Here is a 12,377-nt window from a genome sequence, read left to right as displayed (position 1 = left end):
TCGTATCCTCTATCCTATCCTATCCTCTATCCTATAGTATCATCTATCCTATGCTATTCTCTATCCTATCCCATCCTCTGCCCTATCCTATACTCTATCCTATCTTATCCTCTATCCTATCCTATCCACTATCCTATCCTCTATCCTATCATGGTCTCTATCCTATCCTATCCGATATTCTATCCTCAATCCTATCCTATCCTCAATCCTATCCTATCCCATCCTCTGCCCTATCCTATCCTCTATCCTATCCTGTCCTCTAACCTATATCATCCTCTATCTTATCCTATCCTCTATCCTATCCTATCCCCTATAATATCATATCCTCTATCCTATCCTATCCTCAATCCTATCCTATCCTATCCTCTGTCCTCTAATATCTTCTATCCTATCCTATCCTCTATCCTATCCTATCCTCTATCCTATCCTATCCTATCTCCTATCCTATCTTCTATATTATCCTATCCTCTATTTTATCCTATCCTCAATCCTATCCTATCCTCTATCCTATCCTCAATCCTATTCTATCCCATCCTCTGCCCTATCCTATCCTCTATCCTATCCTGTCCTCTATCCTATCCTATCCTCTAGCCTATCCTATCCTCTATCCTATCCTATCCTCTATCCTATCCTATCCTCTATCCTATCCTATCCTCTATCCTATCCTATCCCCTATAATATCATATCCTCTATCCTATCCTATCCTCAATCCTATCCTATCCTATCCTCTGTCCTATAATATCCTCTATCCTATCCTACCCTATACCCTATCCTATCCTCTATTCTATCCTCTAACCTATCCTGTCATCTATCCTATCCTATCCTCTATCCTATCCTATCCTCTATCCTATCCTATCCTCAATCCTATCCTATCCCATCCTCTGCCCTATCCTATCCTATCCTCTATCCTATCCTATCCCCTATAATATCGTATCCACTATCCTATCCTATCCTCAATCCTATCCTATCCTATCCTCTGTCCTATAATATCCTCTATCCTATCCTACCCTATATGCTATCCTATCCTCTATCCTATCCTCTATCCTATCATATTTTCTATCCTATCCTATCCTCTATCCTATCCTATCCTCTATCCTATCCTATCCTCAATCCTATCCTATCCCATCCTCTGCCCTATCCTATCCTCTATCCTATCCTGTCCTCTAACCTATCCCATCCTCTATCCTATCCTATCCTCTATCCTATCCTATCCCCTATAATATCGTATCCACTATCCTATCCTCAATCCTATCCTATCCTATCCTCTGTCCTATAATATCCTCTATCCTATCCTCTATCCTATAATACCCTCTATCCTATCCTTTCCTTTATCCTATTCTATCCTCTATCCTATCCTCTATAATATCGTATCCTCTATCCTATCCTATCCTCTATCCTATACTATCATCTATCCTATGCTATTCTCTATCCTATCCCATCCTCTGCCCTATCCTATACTCTATCCTACCATATCCTCTATCCTATCCTATCCTCTATCCTATCCTATCCTTAATCCTATCCTATACTCCATGCTATCCTATCTTCTATATTATCCTATCCTCTATTTTATCCTATCCTGAATCCTATCCTATCCTCTATCCTATCCTATCCTCAATCCTATCCTATCCCATCCTCTGCCCTATCCTATCCTCTATCCTATCCTGTCCTCTAACCTATATCATCCTCTATCCTATCCTATCCTCTATCCTATCCTATCCCCTATAATATCATATCCTCTATCCTATCCTATCCTCAATCCTATCCTATCCTATCCTCTGTCCTATAATATCCTCTATCCTATCCTACCCTATACCCTATCCTATCCTCTATTCTATCCTCTAACCTATCCTGTCATCTATCCTATCCTATCCACTATCCTATCCTATCCTCAATCCTATCCTGTCCTATCCTCTGTCCTATAATATCCTCTATCCTATCCTACCCTATATGCTATCCTATCCTCTATCCTATCCTCTATCCTATCATATTTTCTATCCTATCCTATCCTCTATCCTATCCTATCCTCTATCCTATCCTATCTTCTATATTATCCTATCCTCTATTTTATCCTATCCTCAATCCTATCCTATCCTCTATCCTATCCTCAATCCTATCCTATCCCATCCTCTGCCCTATCCTATTCTCTATCCTATCCTGTCCTCTAACCTATTCCATCCTCTATCCTATCCTATCCCCTATCCTCTCCTATCCCCTATAATATCGTATCCTTTATCCTATCCTATCCTATCCTATCCTCTGTCCTATAATATCCTCTACCCTATCCTACCCTATATCCTATCCTGTATCCTATCCTATCGTCAATCCTATCCTATCCTCTATGCTATCCTATCATCTATCCTATCCTCTATCCTATCGTATCCTCTATCCTATCCCATACTCTGCCCTATCCTATACTCTATCCTATCATATCCTCTATCCTATCCTATCCACTATCCTATAATAACCTCTATCCTATCCTATACTCTACCCTATCCTATCCTCTATAATATCTTATCCTCTATCCTATACTATCCTCTATCCCATAATATCATCTCTCCTATGCTATCTTCTACCCTATCCTATCCTCTGTCCTATCCTATCCTCTATCCTATCCTATCCTGTATCCTATCCCATCCTCTGCCCTATCCTATACTCTATCCTATCCTGTCCTCTAACCTATATCATCCTCTATCTTATCCTATCCTCTATCCTATCCTATCCCCTATAATATCATATCCTCTATCCTATCCTATCCTCAATGCTATCCTATCCTATCCTCTGTCCTATAATATCCTCTATCCTATCCTACCCTATATCCTATCCTATCCTCTATCGTATCCTCTATCCTATCCTATCCTCTATCCTATCCTATCCTCTATCCTATCCTATCTTCTATATTATCCTATCCTCTATTTTATCCTATCCTCAATCCTATCCTATCCTCTATCCTATCCTATCCTCAATCCTATCCTATCCTATCCTATCCTCTGTCCTATAATATCCTCTACCCTATCCTACCCTATATCCTATCCTATCATCTATCCTATTCTGTACCCTTTCCTATCGTCAATCCTATCCTATCCTCTATGCTATCCTATCATCTATCCTATCCTCTATCCTATCGTATCCTCTATCCTATCCCATACTCTGCCCTACCCTATTGTTCAGCCGCGAGTTAAACAAAAGATCCCCTTGAAAATCCGCGGCACCGCTATTTCAAGGTGGGACCAGGGACCGATCCCTTCAAGAATAGTTTAATAGTTTTACTCGCGACTAACAAATCGGCACATCCCAACATTTGGCGTGCAGATGGTATACACGTTTTATGACACGGGCCTCTAGGGCTGTTTTTGAGAAAGTCGCCTTCACGAAACCTTTCTTAATTGCCCATTAGAATTTTCCTCGCGCCCTCAACAGCCAACCGTACTGTCATAAAACGTGGACCTACAAAGGTGGCATCGCGGGACCATCCGACGGTCCCTGGCCGATGAACATCGGGCCCACAGCTGTGATTTCGCCCGCCGAAATCCAGCGACGTTGCCACCCCGAAATGGAATACCCCCACTCCACGCCAACGCACCCCGAGTGCATGGAGAGTTGGGGTAAAACTTTTAGTCTAAATGCAACTCCCGCAAAAGCAACATCGAGATTAGACTCCGGAACTCGTCAACACGCGGACCAGCCGCTATAGTTCCGTTTGCTCCTTGCAGCATTAAATTCCAAAGTTATATTTATCATCCTTATCATCCGAAAGGATCGTAAGGTCGCGCCGAGTAGCGTCGTCGAAACACCCTCGATTGAGGAATTTACGCCTCCTCATAGATTCTACGACAGAGTCTACGCCGCGAAAGGTGCCCGCTCCGTCGGAAAGTACATTGGTCCTTCGAGCCGGATCATCAGTGCCGTGTGATCCAAAAAATAAATGACACTGAGTGACAGTTACAGTGGACAAAAGACTTTGTGAACGTGATTCAACGCAGCCTTGCGCATCGTTTACAACGGGACAACACCTGCAATCGGGAGATCCTGTCTGGACCAACCAGCATCCCAACAACTTGCAGTATCCCGGATTACCAAGGGCTGGACCAACCAGCATCTGGAAAGTCGCAGTTTGTGGGCCAAGCAATTGACGATTTGGGTCAACGCCAGGTGTCTGACACCAGTTCACCATCCTGAATTCAGCGCATCAAAGGTAGGCTCGTTTTTCGTTCGTCAATCTCCCAAAACATCTCCTTCATCACAAAATGCCTCCGACAAACCCATCCTTGTCTCAAGCAACGGCTCTCAGCACTTTAAAGCGTAAGCGCGGCAGTGTAATCGGTCAGATTACGGCATTCTCGAAATTCTTAGATTCCGTCGATACCGAACAACCACCTGACATAGATCTTATAAAAATGCATTTGAACGGTCTCATTGAATTTTGGAAGCGTTTCGATGATATACAATCCGAGCTAGAGGCATTAGACGAAAACCAGGAACCTCGCCGATACGAGATACAAAACGAGTACTACGCGATAGTTGTCAGAGCCAACAAAATAATAGAAAAGGCGCAACCAACTTTGCCCCAACGTCGCGGAACAGTCGAGTCACTCGCGACATCGGTAACTGCTCCGATGGCAATCAAGTTACCAGAAATGCGGTTGCCATCGTTCGACGGAAACATCGAAGATTGGGTATCATATTTCGACACATTCAAATCAACGATTGACTCGAATGAAAATCTGACTCCGTTGCAAAAACTGCAGTACCTCCGTTCAACCTTACACGGAAAGGCGTTGAAGTGCATCTCCGCGTTAAACACGACAGACGCGAATTATTACGATGCAATAGAACTGCTCAAAAGGAAGTACGATTGTCCGCGGAGAATAATCTTAAAACATTGCGACGCAATTAGGGATTATCCGAGATTAGTAAAGGACACTCCAGAGGCGTTAGACGATCTCGTGAACTCGGTCAACCAGCATCTACGAGCCTTGAAAAATCTAGGAGAAGACTTCACAAGATGTAACGGCTTTTTAATATCAATGATATTATCCAAGGTTAGCAGCGACACTGCATGGCTTTGGGAACTAACGATAAAAGGCAAAAACATGCCGTCGTACACGGACCTCTTGGATTTTCTCGAGAAACGCGCAAGTTGCGCACAAACTGGACCATCCAGTGCCTCCGCGGTGCCATTACGCCCTAGACCGAATTTTACAAGCTATCCGCAATCGACACGCCCCAGCGCGAACTTCACAAGCCATCCGCAGTCAACAAGACCACCCGCCAGATCACACGCTTTCGTAACGAGTAAAACACGTCAGACCGCCGATAACAAATCAAAAAACGCGTCGAATTTTAACGAAACGCGTCCAAATTCACAACCGAAGGAGTGCCCGATCTGCTACGGAGATCATAGCACATGGGGTTGCGAAAAATTCCGCGGAATGACTCCCGAAAAACGCAAGTTCGCCGTTGAAAGGGCCAAATTATGCACCAACTGCCTACACCCAGGGCATAGCGCGCAAAATTGCGATCGAGGTTCATGCCGAATATGTCAGCTACGACACCACACGTTGCTTCATCACTTCGAGCAGCAAGCGTCAACAAGCGGAACAATAAACGCTCAATCCGATACAGAATGACGGCTAAGACACAGAGAACAAAACGGAACGGGCTACCATCGAGCGTTCACCATAAACGCAATCACAAACGAAATTTTAGTTACGGCACAAATCCAGATCTTCAACAAAAATAAACGTCCGATAGATTGTCGAGCATTAATCGACACTTGCGCATCGATTAACTTAATTTCTGAACGCCTTGCTCAAAAAATCAACATCCCGCGGATGAAATGCTCGGTTCCCATTGGTTCTCTGAACGCTATGACCACTGTAGCAACCCACGCACTGAAGGCTACTATAGCTTCGCGAGTAAGCAATTACCAACGTTCGCTTACGTTCCTCATTGTGAACGACATCGCGCCTTTCGTTCCAGATCAAGAGATTGATCGCGGAACAATAAAAATTCCGCCGAATCTGCACCTTGCAGATCCGGAATTCCATCGACCGGCACCGATCGATTTGTTATTAGGATCCGGAACAGCCCTCTCAATCTTATGCGTCGGCCAAATTGTCTTGTCACGCCCAGATGAGTCCGATCTCTACCTTCAAAAATCGCAACTCGGTTGGGTCATCGGGGGGAGCGCGCCAGTCACTTCTCCTGCTCATGGCACACTTTGCCACGCGACCACCGCGTTACAATTCGACCTCACCCGTTTCTGGGAGGTTGAAGAAGGCCCACAAAGACAGCATCTGTCTGAATCTGATATAATTTGCGAAAGCCATTTCCAAGAACACACAGTTCGGAATCGTGACGGCAGATACGTCGTGGCTTTACCTTTCAACGAGAAATTGTCGCGTCTCGGAGACTCCAAGGTACAAGCGAAAAAAAGACTCCATTCATTGGAGCGAAAACTCCAACGAGAACCCGCACTCAAGCAAGAGTATCATGCGGTGATCCAAGAATACCTTGACCTCGGACACATGAGCGAACTGCCACAGGAACAACAGTCACCTGAGGGGTATTACCTACCACATCACGGGGTCGTTAAGGTCACCAGTGACACAACCAAACTCCGCGTAGTCTTCGACGGTTCTGCCACGACTAATTCAGGCATAGCATTAAATGACGCTCTCCACACCGGTCCAAAAATTCAAGACGATCTACTCCACATTTTATTAAGATTCCGCATTCATCGATACGTACTGACGGGAGACATTGAAAAGATGTACCGACAGTTCCTTGTACGTCCGGAAGACAGGAAATTTCAGCGTATCCTCTGGCGCGATACTACGGGTTCTATTAAAACTTATGAGCTGAATACTGTGACATTTGGACTATCTGCTGCACCATATCTTGCAATTCGCTGTTTGACACAGCTCAGTCGAGACGAAGGCCACCGCTTTCCTCAAGCCGGCAAGATTTTATTGCGTGACTTTTACGTGGATGACGTTCTGACCGGTACATCGACCATAGAAGAGGCATTATCCTTACGCGAAGACCTCACACAAATACTCAAGACCGCAAGACTGACAATACGACAATGGGCATCTAATGACCTTACTCTTCTGACTGGCTTGCCCGAGCAGGCCATTAACAAAAAATTATACCTGGGAGAGTCATCCACTCTCAAAACCTTAGGGATTGTCTGGAATTCCTCAAACGACTCTATTACGTACGCAGTCGAAACTTGCTCTCCACCATCACGTTCGACCAAACGCAGTATCACCTCAGAAATAGCAAAGATATATGATCCACTAGGGCTGCTCGGGCCAGTAATTATTACGGCAAAAATGCTACTACAAAGGATCTGGACCATAAAGGTTGACTGGGACGAGTCGCTGCCAATGGATATCCATACCGAATGGATACGTTTTTATAATAAATTGCCAGCGCTGAACAACATCACGTTCCCGCGACGCACAATCATTGAATCGCCAAGAAAAGTCGAACTACACGGTTTTAGTGACGCAAGCGAAAAGGCCTACGGAGCATGCCTCTACCTGCGTACAACCGACTCACGCGGTCACAGCGAGACAACTCTTTTGTTCGCTAAATCCAAGGTCGCCCCATTGAAAACGATCTCAATACCACGACTCGAATTATGTGGAGCACTTCTGCTAACCTCTCTTGTCGAGACCGCAAAACAAGCGCTACCTGTGGAAATACATAAAACCATCTATTGGACCGACTCCACCATTGTTCTCCATTGGGTGAAGACATCTCCACACACTCTAAAAACCTTCGTGGCTAACAGAGTGTCGGAAATTCAAAGGCGCACAGCTAACGCAGATTGGCGACACGTACCCACTGCCGACAACCCGGCCGATCTTATCTCGCGAGGTCAATCACCAGAAGACTTCCTTCAACCTTCCATCTGGCAACACGGTCCGACTTGGCTCAACGAAGAAGAATCTTTCTGGCCCACTACCGAACTACCTCAACCAGAGACAATCCCAGAACAAAGGGTCGCGATTTGTCTCAAAGCATTAATTTGCGACACCACGATTCTGGACAACTGCTCCTCATGGGGAAAGCTTCAAAGAATCATCGCGCGCTGTCTCCGATGGAAAGGATCTAACACCACCAAAGGAAGTCTGACATCCTCCGAACTAAGATACGCCCACGACGTAATCATCAAACTGATACAAAGACAACACTTTGCAGAAGAATTGCGCTGCCTCTCGAGAAGCGAAATAGGCGTTAAGGGTAAGCTGCAACAACTGAACCCATTCATCGACAAAGACGGAATTCTGCGAGTAGGAGGCCGTCTGAAGAATTCGCGAATTCCATTCGCGCAAAAACATCCCATCGTCCTCCCAAAGGCTCGAATCACGGCATTAATAATAGAACACGAGCATCGAATACAATTACACGCTGGTACACAGGCTACCCTATACGCGATTAGACGCCGTTATTGGCCCATCGACGGTCGGAGTCAGGTAGGGAAAACCATCAGAAACTGCGTCCGCTGCTACCGTGTCCAACCGCCGCCAACACAATACGTGATGGGCGACCTACCTGAGGCTCGAGTCACCGACTCACGCCCATTTGCAAACGTCGGCGTTGATTATTGCGGTCCCTTTTTCATAAAGGAGCGACGATACCGAAGTCGAACCCACATTAAAGTATATGTCGCAGTTTTCGTTTGCCTCTCAGTAAAAGCCATTCACCTAGAATTGGTTAGCGATCTTACCTCCGAAGCATTTATAGCAGCCCTACGTCGTTTCATTGCTAGACGAGGTCATTGTATTAACATTTACTCTGACAATGGCACCAATTTCGTCGGCGCCAACAACGAGCTTCGAGACCTCCGCGAACTTTTGCAGTCCGATGACCACAACGAGAAGGTCAAAACCTTTCTTGCTGACCGATCCATCACGTGGAATTTTATTCCTCCATTAACACCTCACTTCGGCGGCATCTGGGAAGCGGCCGTGAAATCATTCAAGCGTCATTTCTGGCGTATCGCAGGTGCTGAACGATTTACATTTGAAGTGTTCAACACTTTAATTATTGAGATAGAAGCCGTTCTAAATTCACGTCCTTTAACTCCCATTTCATCAGACCCAAATGACACCCTTGTCCTAACTCCTGGCCATTTCCTGATTGGCGACTCGTTAACGAGTCTGCGCGAGCGCGATTTCAGGGATGTGCCATCAAACAGACTTTCAACCTGGCGACATATCCAGAAACTAAAGCAGCATTTCTGGAACCGATGGTACAAGGAGTACCTAAACGAGATGACGAGTCGTTCGAGATGGTCCAGCGGTACACACCCCATCAAGGAGGGCACCATCGTGCTCTTGAGGGAGGACAACGTACCACCGATGCAGTGGCCACTCGGGAGAGTCATCAAGGTCTACCCCGGATCTGATGGCATAGTTCGAGCTGCAACAGTGAGAACAGCCACAACCACACTCGATCGGGGCGTAAAACGGCTTGTACCGTTACCGAACCAGCCAGAGGAGGAACCACGGGATCCAACATCGACGTCAAGAACGCGCGATCCCTCAACCGATAATAACTAATTTATCGTAATCGCTAAGCTTTAGCTCATAAGATAGTTTACTTGTTCATTCTAGTACTTTAAACCTAGCGTATCTTTAATCCTATATAGATTTATTTTGATCGCGAGTCTCTCAACGGGGGGAGGATGTTCAGCCGCGAGTTAAACAAAAGATCCCCTTGAAAATCCGCGGCACCGCTATTTCAAGGTGGGACCAGGGACCGATCCCTTCAAGAATAGTTTAATAGTTTTACTCGCGACTGACAAATCGGCACATCCCAACATTTGGCGTGCAGATGGTATACACGTTTTATGACACGGGCCTCTAGGGCTGTTTTTGAGAAAGTCGCCTTCACGAAACCTTTCTTAATTGCCCATTAGAATTTTCCTCGCGCCCTCAACAGCCAACCGTACTGTCATAAAACGTGGACCTACAAAGGTGGCATCGCGGGACCATCCGACGGTCCCTGGCCGATGAACATCGGGCCCACAGCTGTGATTTCGCCCGCCGAAATCCAGCGACGTTGCCACCCCGAAATGGAATACCCCCACTCCACGCCAACGCACCCCGAGTGCATGGAGAGTTGGGGTAAAACTTTTAGTCTAAATGCAACTCCCGCAAAAGCAACATCGAGATTAGACTCCGGAACTCGTCAACACGCGGACCAGCCGCTATAGTTCCGTTTGCTCCTTGCAGCATTAAATTCCAAAGTTATATTTATCATCCTTATCATCCGAAAGGATCGTAAGGTCGCGCCGAGTAGCGTCGTCGAAACACCCTCGATTGAGGAATTTACGCCTCCTCATAGATTCTACGACAGAGTCTACGCCGCGAAAGGTGCCCGCTCCGTCGGAAAGTACACCTATACTCTATCCTATCATATCCTCTATCCTATCCTATCCACTATCCTATCCTATCCTCTATCCTATCCTATCCTCTATCCTATCATGTCCTCTATCCTATCCTATCCTCTATCCTATCCTCAATCCTATCCTATCCTCTATCCTATAATACCCTCTATCCTATCCTTTCCTCTATCCTATTCTATCCTCTATCCTATCCTCTATAATATCGTATCCTCTATCCTATCCTATCCTCTATCCTATAGTATCATCTATCCTATGCTATTCTCTATCCTATCCCATCCTCTGCCCTATCCTATACTCTATCCTATCTTATCCTCTATCCTATCCTATCCACTATCCTATCCTCTAACCTATCATGTCCTCTATCCTATCCTATCCTCTATCCTATCCTCTATCCTATCCTATCATCTATCCTATCCTATCCTCTATCCTATCCTCTATCCTATCCTCTATCCTATCCTATCATCTATCCTATCCTATCCTCTATCCTATCCTCTATCCTATCCTCTATCCTATCCTCTATCCTATCCTATCATCTATCCTATCCTATCCTCTATCCTATCCTATCCTCTATCCGATCCTCTATTCTATCCTATCCTCTATCCTATCCTATCCTCTATCAGATCCTCTATCCTATCCTCTATCCTATCCTCTATCCTATCCTCTATCGTATCCTATCCTATCCTCTATCCTATCCTATCCTCTATCCTATACTATCCTCTACCTTATCCTATCCTCTATCCTATCCAATTACCTATCCTATCCTCTACCCTATCCTTTCGTCTATCCTATCCTATCCTCGATCCTATGCTATCCGCTATCCTATCCTGAATCTTATCCCAGACTCTATCCTATCCAATCCTCTATCATATCCAATGTCCTATCCTATCCTCTTTCCTATCATCTACCCTATCCTATCTTCTACTATATAATACCCTCTATCCTATCCAATCCACTATCCTATCCTATCCTCTGTAATATCCGATCCTCTATCCTATGCTATCCTCTATCATCTATCCTATCCTATCCTCTATCCTATCCTATCCTCAATCCTATCCTATCCTCTATTCTATAAAATCCTCTATTCTATCCTATCATCTATCCTATCCTATCCTCTATACTATCAAATCCTCTTTCCTATCCTATCCTCTATCCTATCGTATCCTATATCCTATAATATCCTCTATCCTATAGTATCCTCTATAATATCTTATCCTCTATCCTATCCTATCATCTATCCTCTATCCTATCCTATCCTCTATCCTATCCTATCCTCTATTCTATCCAATGCTCTATTCTATAATATCCTCTATCCTATCCTGTATCCTATCCTCTATCCTATCCTCTACCCTATCCCATCCTCAATCCTATCCTGTATCGTATCCAGTCCTCTATCCTATCCTTTCCTCTATCGTATCCTATCCTCTATCCTATCCTATCCTCTATCCTATCCTATCCTCTATCCGATCCTCTATCCTATCCTATCCTCTATCCGATCCTCTATCCTATCCTATCCTCTATCCTATCCTCTATCCTATCCTCTATCCTATCCTATCATCTATCCTATCCTATCCTCTATTCTATCCTCTATCCTATCCTCTATCCTATCCTCTATCCTATCCTATCATCTATTCTATCCTATCCTCTATCCTATCCTATCCTCTATCCTATCCTCTATCAGATCCTCTATCCTATCCTCTATCCTATCCTCTATCGTATCCTATCCTATCCTCTATCCTATCCTATCCTCTATCCTATAATATCCTCTACCTTATCCTATCCTCTATCCTATCCAATTACCTATCCTATCCTCTATCCTATCCTTTCGTCTATCCTATCCTATCCTCTATCCTGTCCTATCCTCTATCCTATCCTACCCTCTATCCTATAATATCCTCTATCCTATCCTATCCTCTATCCTATGATATCCTCTATACTATCCAATTCTCTATTCTGT

General features: G+C 44.8%; 1 protein-coding gene across 1 annotated transcript; it reads left to right on the top strand.

Annotated features, from left to right (window-relative positions):
* The first annotated feature begins 4,244 nt into the window (after positions 1-4,244).
* LOC143363719 (uncharacterized) lies at positions 4,245-9,575 on the top strand. Its single transcript, XM_076804264.1, has 4 exons — positions 4,245-4,299; positions 4,351-5,292; positions 5,980-6,788; positions 6,924-9,575. The coding sequence occupies exons 1-4, from the start codon at positions 4,245-4,247 to the stop codon at positions 9,573-9,575; spliced, it is 4,458 nt and encodes a 1,485-aa protein (XP_076660379.1).
* Positions 9,576-12,377: the final 2,802 nt, after the last annotated feature.

This window comes from Halictus rubicundus, unplaced genomic scaffold (genome assembly GCF_050948215.1).
Source record: "Halictus rubicundus isolate RS-2024b unplaced genomic scaffold, iyHalRubi1_principal scaffold0102, whole genome shotgun sequence".
Lineage (NCBI taxonomy): Eukaryota > Metazoa > Arthropoda > Insecta > Hymenoptera > Halictidae > Halictus > Halictus rubicundus.
Note: the sequence above shows the minus strand (reverse complement) of the source record. Positions and strands in the feature narration are given on the sequence as shown.